Consider the following 18,770-nt stretch of genomic DNA (forward strand, 5'->3'; position numbering starts at 1 on the left):
TTCTTCGGATCACAGCCAACCATGATCTAAAAAAATTAGGCTGAAATTGTCATGGCTCTGCTAAGGGATTTCTGCATTTTCCTGGTTTCAGGAAGGCCAGCAATACTATGGAGCAAGCTCCCTTTTGTGGGGGGCCTCTGCCTACTGTCCCAGCTGGAGTCGCTAGGGATGGTAGTCACCTCAGGCAGAAGGCCAGTAGAAGGTCAAGGTGCCATGTAAGTCTCATTCAAGCCCTGAGGAAGTACTAGGCAGCAGTTTCTTTTATAATGAAGGGTGCTGGAACAGTTCAGCAAATGGAACGATTGGCCTGACTGGGCATTTATTCACAGGTGGCTTCATCATCCAGGTTACTGTGCCAAGCTATGGCCTGGAGGCAGCTGTTTAGCACTTGGATAAGGAGAGCACTGCTCCTCTCAGTACACTCACAGTTCCTTGTAATCCTCAGTTGTCATCTTGAATCTGGAGGAGACACGGGGGAGGCTGGCACTCTTAGCTGCAGTGCTGTAGACAAACACAGATCAACATCTATTAACATGACACTCATGACCTCTTACCCTCCTGCCAATGTCTCCCCCAAGCACACCTGAGAACATTTCACAAGAAAAGAGTGACCCAGTGGATTCTACCTATGAGTTTAGCTAACAGTGTTCAAAGTATGGAAGCACATTGGTCTTTTAAGGTGTCCTGGGCTGAGATCTGAGATCTAAGCACCTCTGAGAATTATCCTATTTGACCCAGGAATCCCTACCCATCAAATTATGCTACCTTATTTCAAAGACAGATAATGTCCTGGCAGCAGAGACCTCTTTTAACAGTGCTTTCTTTTGGACAATAAAGGGATTAATTCATAGGGGCACTGTGGCTTTCAAGCACTCAATTTACCTTGTTCTGGGAAGAGAGACCCTTCTAAATGATCAGGGTTAGTTCAGTTGTCTTTGCATCACTTGACCCCATCCACAACAATTTGCTAAATTTAGTATAATTATGCAAGTAGTTTCAATTGACCAGAGTTTTGTGTTTTTTACTGTATAAAATATTGTAGGGTTTGTTTCCAGTTTCCTTCACTTTGTCTAATCTATGTGATTATTAACAGGCTTCATCCTATGTGAATTATAGGAGGTGGTGGAAATGAGGCTTTTCCTTTAAATATCCCCCTGTTCCAGAATTTAATTAAGATCCGTGGGAACCCATATACACTGTCCAAAATCAAAACCTGATTCTTAGTGAATGTTGAATAATAGCTCAAGCAGACCTTGACTGAGAACAGGTCAGACAAACCTTTTTTGTGCTCCGTTAAAAGAAGGGGAAGTCATCTGGGGAAGAGTCTTATCAACAGTCTTGGTGAAAACTCCTCTGGCAAAACAGGAGAATGGTAGTTAGTTACCCGGCCAGTTACAGAACCAAAATTAGAGGGAGACCGAGGAAGCCACTTAGGCTGTGGGGGAGAGGACCATGTTAAAGTGACATCTGAATTAGTCTCTCCATTAAAACAATCTAGCTTATAAACTGCAGGACTTTGTTCCCATGGCAGTTATGTGAGTGGCTGTGATCAGCACCAGTGCCTCATGGATGTATAATCTCTGTCCACGACTAAGGTACACTCCCCAGCCTAGCATTCTAATTAAGCATGATGACCTTATGACTCTTAATGTGTACCAGTACTCACCCAGCACTTTAGGGTGTAGTAGAATAATGGTTAGGAGGTAAATACACCTATTATTTTGGCTAATGGACACAGATGAAATAGGATCTGCTCCCCTGAAAGAGTCAGTTTGGGGGGAGAAAACCCTGCTTTTCCATCCCAGAGTTTTAGTCAACATTGTAAAATCATCTCCCATATGAAAGTCCCATGAAAGTCAGATGGAGCAAGACAGGATTTGTGATCCTGTACGAGACTGTGGGTCCACTATTTCTACTATGAGTTAATACACAGTTCCTCATTGGAAAATGTTGCCCACACTGTCACTGAATGCCAATGCAATGCTCTGTAAGAGGGACAGGGGAATCCCTTTCTGACACCCCCAATGCTAGGATTGTCTATTGCCCAGCTTATTAGATCTGATTTCCCATTATCACGAAAGATGCCATTAAACTTCTCATTAAGCACTGAAACATCTACTCTCAGGGGCTATCCTCTGCCAGGAACCACCATGTCCCTAATCTAAGAGTAGAAGCTCAAGTAATATTGATATTTCCCAAATCTTCCATCTATTTTGTCTACAGCCTAAGTATTTCCTCTCCTAGGAGGACTGAGGACTCTGCATACCAACCTGATAAGGTAACCAGAGGGAGGCTTGGAACCTGGACACCTGCACAGGGAACAGATATCAGTAAATCAAAACTGACAAGGAAAAGCAGCAGTGGCAATATCAGTCTCACAGGGAAATAGCCATAGTATACAAAGCTGTCTGTTCAGCAAGGAGTTCCGGTGCTATCCAAAGCCACTAAAGTAGAAGTCCAGTCAAGTGCGCTCTGTGATACATCTTAGAATCACATCTGACAGTTGTGATTGGAAATAACCCTTAATGGTTTCTTTATGGAACAGTGTCAGGACACACTGGTCATGGTTACATGGGACGCTAAATGCACACTAGATTAATTATACTTACTGCACATTAGCACAGCTTTTGCCATGATGCGTTAATGTGCAGTAGAATTAGTCTACCATGCATTAACATCACTAAAAAGGCCATGCGCTGGCGCTTACTGAGCAGTAGCAATGGTTACCACACATTGAATTAGTACTGTTTTTACAGATACCAAACTTAATGCACAGTAACAACAGCATATTAATGCATGTGTAGAAATGGCCAGTATGTCCTGAACTGAACTTTTTAGAATTAGTGAAGTGAAGAAATCGCTATGACAGTGCCCCCTTAAACAAATCTGCATGCTCAGATGGAGAGGAAAGAGAAAGAAACTGTCAGTGTAGTTAATGTTTTATCTTTTACAGAAAGAACTCACTTGTCTGAATGGCCATTTGCAAAAGGTGACTGTGGTTTAGGTTTCCTAGGGAAACAGGAAAGAAACACCATCAGCTGGAGTTAGAACCCCAAAATATGATGCAACAACATGATAGTCACATAATTTGTTAAACAATGAAGCCTATTGACTCTAGAATCAGGCTGTGTGTGAAACAAAGGAGCAAGCAGACCCATAAGAATCAGGCCACTAGTATCTAGACCAAGGTTTTTAGAAGAGGCTCATCATTTGAGACTGGAATTTCCATCTCAATTTTGCAGCGCCCAACTTTGCAGAGGCCTGGTTTTTAGAGGCTGGGTGCCCATTACTTTGTAAAAATGAGATCCATTTAAATACTTCAGGCTGGGCAATTATAAACAGAGACAGTGCAAATCAGTTGACATCTGAAAATCTTGGCTTATTATTATTGATAATAGTACCACATTTGAGCACACAGCATGGACCAGAACCCTATTGTCCTAGGGTTTGTACAAACAGAAACCAAAAAAAGCTTACAATATAAGTAACCAAGATTTCCACCTATCTCACTCACTAGGTACATACTAAGGTATCTGTGTGGTCCTTATAGCCATAGTTCTGATAGTCTTTGGGTTCAAAGACTGCAGCTGCTCTCTAGTCTTCAATCTGTGGCATGCTCAAAAGTGACTGTAAGAGATGTCTGCAAGTGCCTTCACGGGCATTCTGGATTTGACTCACGTGAGGTGGAGCATTTGGGTAGGGTTTGCTCAGGGGGATCCATCACTGACAGTGCCAGACACGTGGTATGACTGTATCCTTGGTCTCCCCATTATTCATCTTCAGTAGATTTCAGCTTCTCACATGTCAGGGTGAAGTGAAAATGCCCCCTCAAAGCACCATGCTCCCGAGGTCACATATGTTGCTATTATTATTTATACATCCCTGATATGCGAGATGCTGTGGAGGCTAGGAGGAAAGTAAGGACTCTGCCTGGGAAGTCCTGTTGTCTAACTGAGAGACATGGTATAATGAGAATTGACATGAGGCTGTGTAGGGGAAGCAGTAGTAAAACTCATCATGAGAGAGTTATTTACAAAAAAAATCGAAAGAGGTGAGGCCTCTTGCTCCTCACCCATCCCATATATTTATGTTGATAGGTCCTAACCCTGCAACCTCACAGGTGCAGGTGGATTCCTGTGTCAGCAGGTGTGTCTATGTGAGATGCTTTACTGTGGAGTAGACTAATCTACTCCACAGTAAAGCATCAGGGTCTACACATGCACACATTTATGGCACAGTAAATTAGTCTACTGCACAGTTAGTTACGATCCATAAATACAGGTAGTAAACTAACTGCGCAGTAGATACTGCACAGTAGTGCATGTCTGGGAAGAAATTTACTCCTGGTCAGCCCCTACACTAGGGGGGTGAAAGGGGACAGGGGATTCCCCCAGTCCTGGCACTATTGGGAGCTGAATAGCACTCGGACAGGGTAGCTCTCTGCTCACTCCGCTATCCTGGTGCTGCTCAACTCCTGGTTCCCCACAGGAGTTGGGAGCTGAACAGCACCGGGGCTCAGGAGCTCCCTGCTTCCCTGGTCAGCCTGGGACTGGCCAGGAACTGTCCTCTTTGGTGGCAGGTCCCAGCCAGCTCTGGGCTGCATGGAGAGTTCCCCACTCAGCCCCAAGGCTGGCCGGGAACTATCACATTCTGGTGTGCAGCCCAGAGCTGACTGGGACCTGCCCCAGAACGGGACAGTTCCTGGCCAGTCCCAGGCTGCACAGGGAAGTCCTGCTGGGCAGAGGGCTTGTCCCCATGTGCATGGGACATGAAAGCTCTGCAGCAGTAGCTGTCTCTTGGCCCCATGCACATCAGGCCCCGAACAATGTACAGGGCCAGGAGACAGCTGCTGCTGCTGCAGCTGGCAAAGTTCTCCTGTCCCTGTGTGCATGGGGACCGGCCCGTGCTCCCTGCTAGCTCCTGGGCTAGCACCCAGGGGGAGCAGCCCTGTACCAGGTTGCTCCCATTGGCCACATCCAGATGAGCACGGACATTTGGTTCCCCGGGGACAAGTAGCAGTAGCACACCTTGAGCTGCAGCTACTTCTCCCAGGGGAACACCTGTGCCACACATGCTTTGACATGCACAAAGTTAGCCTGGGGATAGTAGGGGAGACTGGGGCCAGCACTGTGCAGGCCCCTGCAGCCTTACCTGGGGTCCAGAGGCCCTCCTGGGACTGCAACAGTGGTGTGGCTCCAAGCGGCTTGGCTCTGCTTTTCAGTGGCGTGTGCTACCCATGTGTTCGCTGCTCCAGTTTTTTTCCCATGGGTTTTTTTGACCCCTGGTTACCCACAGAAAAAAAGGCTAGAGTAGCACACACACAGGCAGTGTGCCCTTTCAGCATGGAGAACACCTGACCGTGTGGTATGTGGTGCTGCAGATGTGTTTGCAGCACCACATACCGCATGGCCGCATTCGTCTGGACACACCCATTGGAAGCATATCTGCTCCCAAGAGTGAGCATTTGTAGACATGATCCTGGGTAGACTTACTGCACAGTCAGCCTACTTCAAATTAATATCACATGTAGATGTGCCCAGTGAGATGCTCTGACCACAAAGCTGGTACAGGGATCTAGTTCTCTTCTGAGCTTGCAGGATCAGGCTGTCTAACGCTTCCTGGTAGCTCAGGTGCTCTAGATGCAGGAGTAGCTTTAGAGATGAGTAGAGAGAAAATCAGAAAGTCTCCACTTCTAAGCCAGAGTTAGGTTTGGGCAGCCTGCGACTACCAGGCAGGTCCCAACTTGCTGATATGCTAAGGTTTCTACACATGCTCCTCAGTGTTAAGGTGATAGAAACATTAGCTTTTGAAAGGCTTGTTTGGAGAAGAATGACTTTTATTTGTTTCTGTTTTTAATTAAACAATGTCGTAAATTGGACCTTCAGGGCAAATGGTGCAGAGCTTCACTCAATGCCTCATGCAAAGGGTGAGTAGCTAAAGGTGGCTGTATGCTCTGATGCTGGGGCCAGCCAAAGGTAAGGCAAAGCTAGCTGTGCCAGTTCCATATCTTTTAGAGATTCTCCACCAATGGAATCTGCATCTATTTAAACAAGGCAGCTTTATAGACCCTTTTTGCCTTCCCAACAACCAGAGAGCAAAATCTGGCCCCATGAGTTCAGCTGATTTTGTTCTGTTTCCTGAAGCTTAACAATTCCTCTGAGCTGCTGGCTCCATGGCTCCCTGGAAAAGTCATTTCTACAGCATTCCCTCCAACGTGCATTTATCAAAAGTAAATAAAAGTAATGTGCCTATGTCACTGAAATTCACAGCCAGCAGCAGGACCCTGTAACATGGCAAGGAGCTCCAGACAGAGATGGGGGTGTCTAGGACTTCAGTGAGTTTGGGGAATGAGGTGTCCTAAAACAGCTCAGTTTGAGGGGGAAGGAAGAGGGGAAAGACAGGGACAAAAAGCTGGCAGGGGTAATCCCACTTACAATGGACTCTTTCTTTCATCCTCAGAATCTGAGTTCTGTGGGTTGATCCAACTCTTGTCCCCTTTTAATGTGGTGCGCACCTTCATCTGCCTGATGATCTTCCTGCGATCTTCCTCAGTAGGTGGAATGACACCATCTAATACCAAACAACAGGAAATGATTTAGTGGAGGTGGAGGATGGAGGGACTGAGTTTGCTGATTAAGGGTAAGAAATCTCACTCTCAATCGATGCAGCCAACAGTCAGTTCAAGTTAAAACAGAAATCAGACTCCATTTCTTATTCTAATAGATTTACAACAATAAGGGAATGTTTGACCCACTCAGACAGACTTTAGCAGAAGGCATTAGGCAGCCAGCAAAGTCAGAAGCAAACTTCAAAGTGGACTTCAGTGTCACTTTACACTGGATATCCTAGTTCATAGCACCCTCTGCTGAAATATATACAACTCATTTGCTTGTGCTCTTGTAAGAGTAGGGTTGAACTTTAATGAATTGTCTTCCTAGAGCAGAACACCAGGAGCATTTAGGTGACAGTCTGATCAAACATTTAAAAGGTAGTATTTCCCTTTGCATCACTGGTATCTATTATGAGTAGTTCTAGCTATGGCAAGTGTGAGACTGGGGAAAAATGTGTTTCTGATTTGCAGAAGTAGCTTGATATTTCTGTAGATTGGGGGTGAGCCAAGTTTAGGATATGCTTTATCAAGGGCAAATAAAACTTATGCATCCTAGGTGTCAACTTTGTCTAGTGTCAGGTCTGAATTAGAGGGAAAGGAGACACCTTTCAACTGCTTATTGTGAGTTTTTGATTACTTATTGTTACTTCAACTACAAATATGATGAAACATGTCTATCTAAATATATGTACAGCACCTAGCACAGTGTGGCTCTGAGTCTGAATGGAGCCTCCAAAAACAATTGCTATGGGTGTCCTATCAGGCTCCATGAGGAAGAATCGCCACTGCTGCAGCCCCAGGAAGCTCCCAGGACCCCAGGTAAAGTTGTTGGGGCCAGCCCAGTGCTGGCCCCAGCCTCCTCTACCACCTCCAGGGTAACCTGCCGCACACCAGAGCACATGTGGCATGGGTGTGCCCTGGGAACAACTAGTGACAGTGCAAAATGTGCCGCTGCTAGTTGTCCCTGGGGAACCAAATGTCCATACCATGTGTGGACATGGCCATAGGTTTAGACAACCAAATCAGGTTGTCTAAACATCCAGAAAACAACAGAATGCCACTCTTAGTTTTTATAGTAGTATATCTATATTGCATCTTCACTTCTTTTATTCCCATCCCTCACTTCCACAGTGATGAAGGGGCCAAATGAAGGCTCGCTATTCATTTAATTTCTATGTCCTTATATGCACCAAGAGCCAATCCCATTTCATCTTTATTATGCTGCCCAAAATAGAATAGAAGAGGTGGGGATCCTCCCACGTTTTTTGCTCAATAACCTAATGGTTAGAACACTTGCCTAGGGAGTGGGAGTCCCACGTTCTAGGTCTCCTCCTCACTTCGAAAGGGTCTGATCCTTCATCTCCCATTTCCCAGCTAAGTGCTGTAACACCAGGCCATAGGCTAGGCATTATCCAGAGTGGCCTCCTCTTAAAGTTCACCACTGGGCTGCCAAGCAGGAAGTTATGCAGGGCTAGGAGGAGAGCAAGCTAAAAGGATTGTGGTTCAGTGAGATGACTGCTGCCCTTGAAGGGAAGAAACCCTTGTTTTTGACCCCTTCCAATGGCCTTGCTACACATTGCATTTAATATTCATTGGAGAAAAAGGATAAGCAATAGTGGGGATAGGGACCAGGACCCTCATTCCAGTGCAGTGCCCATATCAGTGGGCTGCCCTCCTTTTGACTTGCTTTTCTCCAGGCCACATATCTACTCTGTTGGCTGCACAGGGGGCCAGTTTCAGCAGAAGGATGTCCTAGAAAACACCTGACAGTTAAAGCATTTTGCTAGGAAGTGGAAGATGCAGATTCAAAACCCCCTGGGTTCACAGACCTAGAACCTGGGTCCCTAAACCCCTGAGCATGGCCTTAACAGTCCCTTACCTATTGGACTCAGAAGGTAGCAGTATCCCCTTCTCTTCCCACCCCTACCCTTGCCACCCGAGAAGCTCCTCAAGGTTTTTTCTCTGACCATGCTTTCAGAGACTTACACACTGTTAATGTGTATACCTGAGTGATCCTCTTCCACCACAGAGTTTACCTAGCCATCCCAGGGCCTTCTAAATATAGGTTAGTCCAGAGCAAGCACACCTATACAAGTTAAAACAGATTCTAAAATCTACACTAATGCCCCAAACATCTGTAACACAGCTACATAAGTGGCTTTTAGAGGCACAAAGATGAAATAGGATTTGGCCCTAAGTCTTCAACCATGACTCCTTGCCTCAAATCTACAGCACCCAAAACTAATCCAATGTGATCTCCTATCTAAGTACTGGCTAGGTCCAGCTCTGCTTAATTTCCAAAGTCTGGTGCAAATGCATGTCCAGCATAGCTGCTCAACTACATCAGGTAAGGGGTTTTTTTTTTACTTTAAAAAATCATATCAGAAGGGCCCCTAATGTGGGTGCAGTTATACAGCTCAAACCATACTTTGCATTGGTATAACTTAGTTTTTTTCATTTAGGAATAACTGTATCAGAATATTTACCTTGATAACAGTATAACTGTACTCACAATAGGGAGATGTGCTCGCAAAGTTATTTTGTGTGTAAATAAGTCCTTCATGCCAAACAGAAAATAATACTTTTATTCTTGAATATTGACACTTGAAAATAAAGGTGTTACTTTTATAAAAGTGAAAATAACACTTCTCAAAATGAGATTGTTGATTGTTGTTGTTGTTAAAATGAATGTGACATTTCACGCTTCACAAAACTATTGTTTTAAGTTGCTTACAGATTTAGTAAATATCACATATGTTAAGATTTGACTTACATTTTAAAGGATCCATTAAAGTTTTGACTGCGGGGGTGAGATGTGGCATTATTTCAAAAATGATACCTCACAGTTTGGTATCTAGGCAGATAGTATTGCTGAATGAAACATAGCACCAAGAAGTTTATTGCACCCTCATTAAGTGAGGCAATCCAAGAGAAGGAGAGTCAGACTTATTTATGATGTAAATTAGTGTAGTGCCTAGAAGTTCTGATAACAGATTAGAACACCATTGTGCTACGTCCTGTACACATATAAAATAGGAGATAATGTATATCTTGTCCCAAAGACCTTTCTGATACAGGGGGAGCACAAGATGCAAATGAGACAATACTGGTTAATGTTATAGGCAGCAGCCCTAGCATATTGCAGGCCTAATTATAACCAATTTTTTTTGAGGAAACCAAAGGTTTTAATGGAAGATTTGAGGAAAGATAACGCACAAACTTACTATTATTTTGTTCACCATAAAAATCAGGAAAGGTTGCCAATTTTCCAGCTTTCTCAGTCTTTGTGGGCATTAGAATTCTAATTCAGTGAAATATCAAACTCAAAGAATTCTGTAGTTAGCCAATGATATTTAATGAATAAAGCTTATCTGAGCGGTAAGGAGTAGGGTATATGGAGTTTCACAAACTAAACAATAAATCAGGCAGTCGAGGAAACTGAAATTCATGTCACTGAGCAAATATGATGAGAAAGTCTGAAGGAAGCAGAGAGCTGTTAAGAGGCTTATGTGGAGCTAAAGAGTTTACCTTTGCTGACACCAAGGGACAACATGGCTCTCAACTATGCTTCTACTTTCGTTCCAGTTCAAAGCAATGTGTACACCTGAAAAAAAATGAAAAAGGGAAGAAACTCAGTTTGTTCATCTGGTTATGAATGGTTTCAAATCCAGCTGCAGAGGAGTGTGTTATTCAGCACTGGTAAGGCCTCACCTGGAGTACTGAGTCCAGTTTCCGGGACTTCACTTCAAGGAAGGCATAGACAAATTAGAAAGAGTCTGGTGGAATGATGGAGCAGCATTTAAAAATGGACCCACCTGAACAGAATGGGAAGAGCTGCCTGGCAGAGAGACAGAGTTTGTCCCAGAGGGGACACTGTAGGCTCTGAAAGCAAGTGAAGCTGTTTTGGAAGTAGCCCTGTTGGAAGTGGGAGGGGGTGACGTAACCCCAGCCAAGTTTTGACATAGAGCCGTTAGCAAAAGCCCGGGAAGGGCCCTGAGCTGGGATTGGCTGAGAGACTTGGATAAAAGGGGAGAAAAGTTTTCCCATGGGAGAGAACAAGAGGAAGGGGGGGGGGGGGGGGGCCTGAGGGACAGGATGGAGACCGGATTCAAAGTCTCAACACAGTGGTCCCTCGGAGAGCCCCTGGGAGTGCCCTGTGGAAACTGCAGCAGAGGCTGAAACGGGAGTGATACAGTATCCAGTTCTTCTCTCCCGCCCAGGGAGGCTGGCAGCAGGATCAGGCAGGGACTGCTTGTGTGGAAACTCAAGCCTGCTTAGACCTGACTGCAGCCCGGTGTGGCTGGGTGAGCACAGCAGAGCCGGGGGGTGGGGGACTGCCCTAGTTTCCCTGATGGGTGAGGGGCCCCAGGGGCAGGCAAAGCCCAGGGTGGGGCTGTGTTTGCCAGGGCTGTGAGACTGTGCGGGACAGGAGGGTTGCTACAGCCTGCAGCCCAGACACTGCTCTCAGCAGAGCCAGGGAAGGGGGTCAAAGGCAGGGGAAGGCTGTCTTGCAGGGATTGCGGAGGAGCCGCTGCTTGCCGCCCAGAGGCCGCTTGCTGCCTGGAGACCCCAGGAGCACGGAGACGGATACCAGTGCCAGGGAGCATCCACAGACCACGTGCAGGGACACAGACAGTCCTGCTCCCTGAGACACCCCACCAGGGGCAGTGCACGCAGGATCCCTAGTACACAGTGTGCAAGTGAGAGACTGTGTAAATAAGTTCTTGAGGGTTTACTAGTCGGTATATCCATGTGCTTATTTAATGATTATTTGTTATGTTGTAAATAATTAAATCTTGTAAATAGTTTGAGAATTGTCTGTGAGGGTGCTTGATTGTAAGGGGAGGCTCTCTGCTCAGGGGCACTGCAGCAGCTTCCCAGGGGGGCTGGGCAGGGCTACTGGCTACCAGGTACCCCAGAATCCCATTATTCAGGTGAGGGTGCATGTAGTGTTGTGCCCAGGGTTACAACAATTATTAGAGCCACAAAGAAATCATGACTTTCAAGGAAAGATGGGAAGACCTGGGATTATTTAGCCTGGACAAGAGATGACTGAGGGAGGACTTTATAAAACAGTTCTTAAATATATTAAGTGTTATCACAAAAAGGATGGTGATAGACTAATCTCTGTGTCCATAGGAGAAAAGGCTAGAAGTAATAGTTTTAAACTGCAACAAGGGAAATCTAGGTTAGATATTAGGAAGCAACAATTTTATGAACAGCATAATACAGTATTAACACAGTACCAGGAATTAAAGATGGGAAATGTGTTACCCCTTCTACTTCAATTAATCCTTTTGGCAGTCTTAGGTTCCTCCCCCACACAGTATACATTCAGGGACTGGTGTGAGAAAGTTGTCTAGAATGAATTCAATCACTTGGATTCATTTTCAGATCCATTAATTCCAGTCTAATCATAGCAGATCTACCCTTCCTACACAGGGAATAAGATGTTTCCCAGGAACATATGCCTGGAAGCACTCAAAATCCAAGGAAACCCATACTAATGATGTTATAACACCAAAATTCTTTCATAACACAGCACTTTCTGAAGAACTGACGACAACTTATTCCTTTGGTGATGACCTGCCAGCCATGCATATGGCTTGAAGCAGCCTATGGTTACCTTGTTCTATAGACACTTGCATGCATAAGCATACACCCACACTAACAGATGCTTTCAGGAGTCTGTAAGTTAAACACCTCAGTGATGAAGAACTACATTACCTCTTTCATCCAAAGAGCTCTACATTCTTTATAGGCTGATTTTGGCTGAAGGGTTGTCTTTGAGCATAATCTTCTGTAGCAATGTTCCCAGAAGCTTTTGTGAGTCAGCACAGAACCGGTGCACCTACGCAGATGTTGGGCTGACCTTTCCACCTTCCCTAAATTCCTGGCCACTCATGGTCACTGGAAATGGGGTCATTTGATCCCAGCAGTCTTTCCTGCCCAAGTGCAGGGGGGCTGGACCCGATAATCTGTAAGATCCTTCCAGCATCTAACAACTATGAAGCTATGACATCCCATGGTATTTTTGGTCAGACTAAGATGTTATCATTGGGATCTTTGCTAAATTCTGGTTTGGTTAATTATACTCTGCTAGTCTGAATCCCCTCTGAAAAAAACTGCAGTTGGGCATATTTGCATCTTATCCTAAAGCAGCATGTGACAGGGTAACTGAAGTACCCTGCCACAGGAAAAACAGGGAGAAGGAGAAAAAAGAAGAAAACTTACCCCAAGACGCAAGAAGAACCATGATGAATCCAGATGGGGAGAATGCCGTGGCACAGAAAATTAAAGGAGTCGGCTGGTGCCATGGCAGATGAAAGGCTGCTGTGGCAAACCCAGCTGCTGGGGCTCGAGCCCAGAGGGAAGAAACCAGTGTGGCCAAAGGGAGAAGAAAGAAACCGTGCCAAAGAGAGAGAGAAAAAATAGTTGCATCAAGCAGGCAGCGAATAGGGGGCTGCTACAGTGGACCCAGCTGGGGAAAGAGGAGACTTAACGGACACCGGCAGGGCAGCCCGGGGTCGGAAGGAGAGAGAGGGAGGCAGGAAGAAAAGCAGAAGGCAGGTGGGATCACCAGAGAGGGGAACCGACCCTGGAGCTTAAGGGAGAGCTCCAGTCCTCCGACTCACCTGGAGAGAACCAGGGAAGAATCTTCGCCAATGAGAAGAGTCACTACAGGAGCTGAGGAAGCTGCTCGTCTGGTGAGTCCAGCCCCAGGGGGTGAAGGTAACCACTCTGGGAACCTGAAAGAAGATAGAGATATGGAAAAAGTTACACCCCAGGAGGGAGCGAGTCTGCCCTGACCCTGAAGATAAGGGCGGGATTAGACATAAGAAGGGCTGCCTTGGGACCCATGCAGGGAAGAATGGGGCAAGCAGCAGGCTCTCTCTCCCGCAGTTCCTCTGGCTGTGCCTGCCTCTCCCTGGGTGGGGGGGAGCTGTGGGAGAAGCCCCCACAGCTGCTCTGCCCAGCTCCATCCCCTGCCCAGATCCAGCCTCCTGGCACTTACAAAAAAAAAAAAGCCTCACACTCACCAGATGCAGGGGCTCTGGGGGCTCTGGAGCCTCCTGACAGAGCACCCCTGCACAGCCCCTGCTCCCCAATCTCCCCCCCTGCCCCTGGCCATGCCCCTGATGGCCCCCCTGCCTGGCCCAAGCAGTCTGGGACTAAAAATCTCCAACCCCCTTCCTCTCCCCGCCACAAAAAAACAAAAAAGCATATTCGCCGGCAGTGGCCTCTGAGGCTGCATGGCAGAGCACCCCCCGCCACATAGTCCCCATTCCCTGATCTCCCCGCCTGGCCCAGCCCCGCCCCAATGGCTGCCCCATCCAGCCCCAACATCCAGGCAATTATAAAAAAGCCCTGCACTCACCAGCTCTGGCTGCAGGGATCAGAGCCTTTGAGGGCTCATGGCAGAGTCCCCTGCACACCGTGGGGCAGTGGGAGGCAGCAGGGATCGATCCCCCACCTGGCACCTGTGCTGCAGCTGCCCCATGGCGTGGGTGCAGCATCCCAATGGCTGCCCCATCCAGCCCCAACATCCAGGCAATTATAAAAAAGCCCTGCACTCACCAGCTCTGGCTGCAGGGATCAGAGCCTTTGAGGGCTCATGGCAGAGTCCCCTGCACACCGTGGGGCAGTGGGAGGCAGCAGGGATCGATCCCCCACCTGGCACCTGTGCTGCAGCTGCCCCATGGCGTGGGTGCAGCATGGCTCGGCAGGGCACTGCGCTCTGTCTGGGGTGGCTCCATGTGTCAGCCAGAGCCCAGCACCATGCTGCCCCAGCTCCCAGACAACATGCAGTGCCCTGCCAAGCCTCACTGCACCCACGCTATGGGACAGCTGCCGTGGGGGTGCCAGGTGGGGGTTTGATCCCTGCTGCCCCCCACTGCCCCATGCTGTGCAGGGGGCTCTGCCAGGAGCCCCAAGAGGCCCCAATTGCTGCTGCTGCAGCCAGTGAGTGCAGGGCTTTTAAAATGATTATTGTATTTAGTTGCCAGGATGCAATCAGAAAGCAGGGGCTGTGTGTGTGGGGGGGGGGCTCTGCCATGTGGCCCCAGAGCCCCCACGGCCCCTGCTGCAGCCATTGGGACAGGGGCTTTTTTTTTTTTTTTTTTAATTAAAGTGCCAGGAAGCTGGGGCCAGGTGGGGGATGGGGCCGGGCAGGGCAACCATGGGGGCTTCTCCCGTGACTCCCCCCCAACCCGGAGGGGAGAACCTGTAGCTTCTCGGCTATGCCTGCTTCTCCCCAGCAGATCAGAATCTCCAAATCAGTGCTGAATCTCCAGTTCTGATTCAACCAAATCAAATGGGGACAATGATTCAAATCACCAAATTGAATCACTGTCCTCCGAATTGGGCAAATCTAAATCAAATACTTCCCTGTTCGTACAGGCCTAGTGTCTACATGTGCATTGCAGTGCACTAAATAAACACAAGTACTATCCTGTGGCTGCATTACAAGTACTAATCTACTGTGGTGTTTATTAGTTTACTGTGGCCTAATAGGGCTGTATGTGTAGGCACTGAGACTCTACTGCAGAGCTAATTAGGCAGCTCTGCAGGAAATGTCTCATGTTGGTGTGCCCGCTATGGGTGCTATTGCTTCAGCTGACTGCGGTTCTTACCAGAGCAGGCTCCGTTCAGCACTAAGTGCATTTTTACACATGCAAGTGCCCGGCGCTGCGATGCTTGCTTGCAACTATGTAAGTGGCGAAATGTGGATCAGTGCTGAAAAAATGGTGGCGGCGGGCTTTTGAATTAAAACACATCAGAAGTGCTTTAATTCAAAAGCACACTGCAGCCATTTTCTGCGCGCTGACGTGTCTTTCACCGCTTATGCAACTACACAGTGCAGCACAGTTTGCCTCAGATCGGGTGCAGAGCAGACTCAATTAATTGAGTCTGCTCCAAAGCAGCAGATCTCCAGTGCATCGCAGGACAGAAAAGTGTGTGTATAAATGCCCTAAGTGAAGTATTTCCTATGCACACAGTCTGTGAAGTGCTTTGGAATTAGGGTTGTGTGCCAGTTTTCAGTTGTGGGGCTAGATTAAAAAAAAAGAAAACACACATTGTTTCAGGTCAACCCCAAAATGAAATTTGCTTTTGCATTTTGTATCTCCCCTAGTAGTTTGGTATTTTTATCTATTTGTGTGCCATGGCATTTGTAGCTTATATTTTATACTCCTCACCTTTCAACTTTCAACTAAATGTGTTTAGTTTCGTAAGTAAGTTATACATTGTAACAATGTTAACAAGGGCAGGAATCAAACTGCCCTTCCCTGTATCAGGCTGGCCCCTGAATGAGTGAGTGAATCAGTGATTGAATGTGTAACACTGTAGCAGCAGACAGCAATTAACACCTGGAAGCTGCAGATCAGCCAAGGGAAGAACTCAATAGAAGACAATGTAACAACCGGGAAATCTCTAAACCTCACTGATCAAGGGCTAGAAGCCCTGGCCTGAGTTAATCAACGCCGGGGACCAACTTTTGGGCTGAGTATCTCCAGATCAACTGCTCCCAGAGCCCTATTCAAAATTCATCAATGGACTCCCAAACCTGCACGTACATGTGGATGACCTTTGGGGCTGACAGATGCCATCCAGTAGCCACCGAGGGGGGAGGGGGAAGTCCCACGAGGGTCAATGACCCCTGGATTAGGCAAACCTGAAAACTGGGGAGTCACCAAAGTCTGCCAAGGACAGATAAAAGGCAGTGAAAAGTGACCCTCAGGGGCGCCCTCTTGATCTCCAACTCGACCAGACCTGTCCAGCCAGAAGGACCAGCCGGCGACCCCCTTCTGGAAGATAACACCATGCTGAAAGAAGCCTCAATGACAGACTCCAGCACTTGTAGGATAGGTATACCTGACTCTGTAGCCTGCTATTGTGTGTGTGTGTGTGTGGGGGGGGGACCAGCCCCAAGGTTTATGATTACAGTGTTTCAATCCGCCTAATAAACTAGAATTTTAAGGATCCCGAGTTGGACATTTGTAGCCAACACCACCACCTCTCTGGGTAACCTGTTCCACTGTTTTTCTACCCTCCTAGTGAGAAAATTCTTCCTAATATCTAACCTAAACTTCCCTTGCTGCAACTTGAGACCATTGCTCCTTGTTCTGTCATCTGCCACCAGTGAGATCAGTCTAGCTCCATCCTCTTTCAAACCCCCGCTTCAGGTTGTTGGAGACTGCTATTCAGTCTCCTGTTCTCTAGACTAAATAAACCTAGATCCCCCAATCCTTCCTCATAAGTCATGTCCTCCAGCCCACTCACCATTTTTGTCACCCTCCACTGGACCCTCTCCAATTTGTCCACATCCTTTTTGTAGTGAGGCCCCCCAACACTGAACACAGTACTCCAGATGTGGCCTCACCAGTGCTGAATAGAGGAGAATAATCACTTCCCTGGATCTGCTGGCAACACACCTACCAATGCAGCCCAGTATGCTGTTAGCCCTCTTTGCAACAAGGGCACACTGTTGGCTCATTCAGCTTATTGTCCACTGTAACCCCCAGGTCCTTTTCTGCAGAGCTGCTGCCCAGCCAGTCAGCCCCCCACCTTTACTGGTGCATGGCATTGTTCTCCACTGTATCTACTACTCCCCACAGCTTGGTGTCATCTGCAAACTCACTGAGGGTGCACTCTGTGCCATCTGCCAGGTCACTGGTGAAGACATTAAACAAAACCGGCCCCAGGACCGACCCCCTGGGACACTCCACTTGACCCTGGCTGACATCTAGACATCGAGCCATTGATTACTACTCTCTGAGCCTGATGCTTCAGCCAGTTTTCTATCCACCTTACAGTAAATTCATCCAACCTGTACTTCCTTAGCTTGCCTGGAAGAATGGTGTGAGAGACCATATCAAAAGCCTTGCTAAAAGCAAGGTACACCATATAATACTTATTGACAGACTGTGAGATTAAGATGCAGAAACTATAACTGTGATGAAGAAACAAGTATGAACAGAGATACACAGGACACACCAAAGCAAACCAAAAACAGATAGACAGGTCAAAAAGTAAGGAGAAATGTTGAAAGCTCCAAACCAGCTCATTCTTCCACCCTCTTCCACATTACACCACTCATTTTCCTTGTATGTAACTTTGTAAAGGTGAATATCAAAGACTTAGAAATGAAATCATCTTGAAATCCCAAGTTATTAATGCAATGTGTTGTGCTTAGCCTTTAATAAGAACTCTATGAAGAGTGCTCCTCCCATGGAAATCAATGATATGTCAACACGGAGTGTTTCTGAATTAGGTCACGGCTACAGCACAAACTTTGGCCAGTGCAGTAATGTTGCTGAGGGGCATGATTTTTCTTTAAACATATTTTTACTGGTAAAACCCTTAGCATAGATGCAGTTACACTGGCAAAGGAATTTTTGCTAATATAGTTTGTTTAATTTGGGAAATTACTACTATATCCCCACAGAAACTCTTTTGTAAGTATAAGCTTAGGAATGAGCTCCCCTGCATTCTGTGGCCATGGTTTGAGCCCCAAAGTAGTATTCCTCTCAGGAAGAATCATCTTGGAGTTTGGAATGCTACAACAATCTGTCTATGCCTACAGGGATTACAGATGGCCAGCTAGTGCATCATGAGGGTTAGTGCTATGAGCCTAGTCTCTGGCTCTCTATAGCTTCCCTATACATTCTTCTGAAATCTAATCTCATCTCATTGCTACAGTCACTTTCCATACTGATTTTCAAAGACCACAGCAAATTCCTTTCTACTAAACAAGGAACAAACACTGAGCATGCAAACTGGCCTCTGTTCTGAGAAAAGAACTGGCAAATGGTGCCAATGCCAGGGGACTTGTGAGGTTCTCTCAGGGAAGTATGGAAAACTTGACATCTTTGCCCCATTTGCTTGTGCTACTCAAGATAATCCAAGAAGAGCTTTAAAAATCTCTCAGAAATGGCTTCTGGTAAGAAGAAAGATGGGATAGGTACCATTGGACATTGTGACTGCAGTGTGGTTGGAAGGCAAAATTACAACCATCCTGAAATTGAAACAGTATGGCTTTTGAGGTCACTGCATCATTTCTGGTTTCAGCAGTGCTGTCCCTCACAGTCACTGGTCAACTGAAAGACCTTGAAATAAGTGCTAATGTAGCAAAAAATAAGCAAGAGCCTATAGCAAGAAT

At 46.7% G+C, this 18,770-nt stretch overlaps 1 protein-coding gene across 1 annotated transcript in view; it reads right to left on the bottom strand.

Annotated features, from left to right (window-relative positions):
- Positions 1-18,770, bottom strand: part of ZNF185 (zinc finger protein 185 with LIM domain) — a 91,930-nt gene that overhangs the window by 54,888 nt on the left and 18,272 nt on the right. The window contains exons 2-8 of the mRNA XM_025213861.1: positions 13,246-13,359; positions 10,139-10,214; positions 6,435-6,570; positions 2,965-3,009; positions 2,271-2,309; positions 1,279-1,353; positions 427-501 (exon numbers count right to left, since the gene is read on the bottom strand). Of these exons, the coding sequence (XP_025069646.1) occupies positions 427-501; positions 1,279-1,353; positions 2,271-2,309; positions 2,965-3,009; positions 6,435-6,570; positions 10,139-10,163 (395 nt within the window). The 5' untranslated portion in view covers positions 10,164-10,214; positions 13,246-13,359. The remainder of the gene's footprint in view (positions 1-426; positions 502-1,278; positions 1,354-2,270; positions 2,310-2,964; positions 3,010-6,434; positions 6,571-10,138; positions 10,215-13,245; positions 13,360-18,770) is intronic.

Source organism: Alligator sinensis, unplaced genomic scaffold, assembly GCF_000455745.1.
Source record: "Alligator sinensis unplaced genomic scaffold, ASM45574v1 scaffold27_1, whole genome shotgun sequence".
NCBI classification, from domain to species: domain Eukaryota; kingdom Metazoa; phylum Chordata; order Crocodylia; family Alligatoridae; genus Alligator; species Alligator sinensis.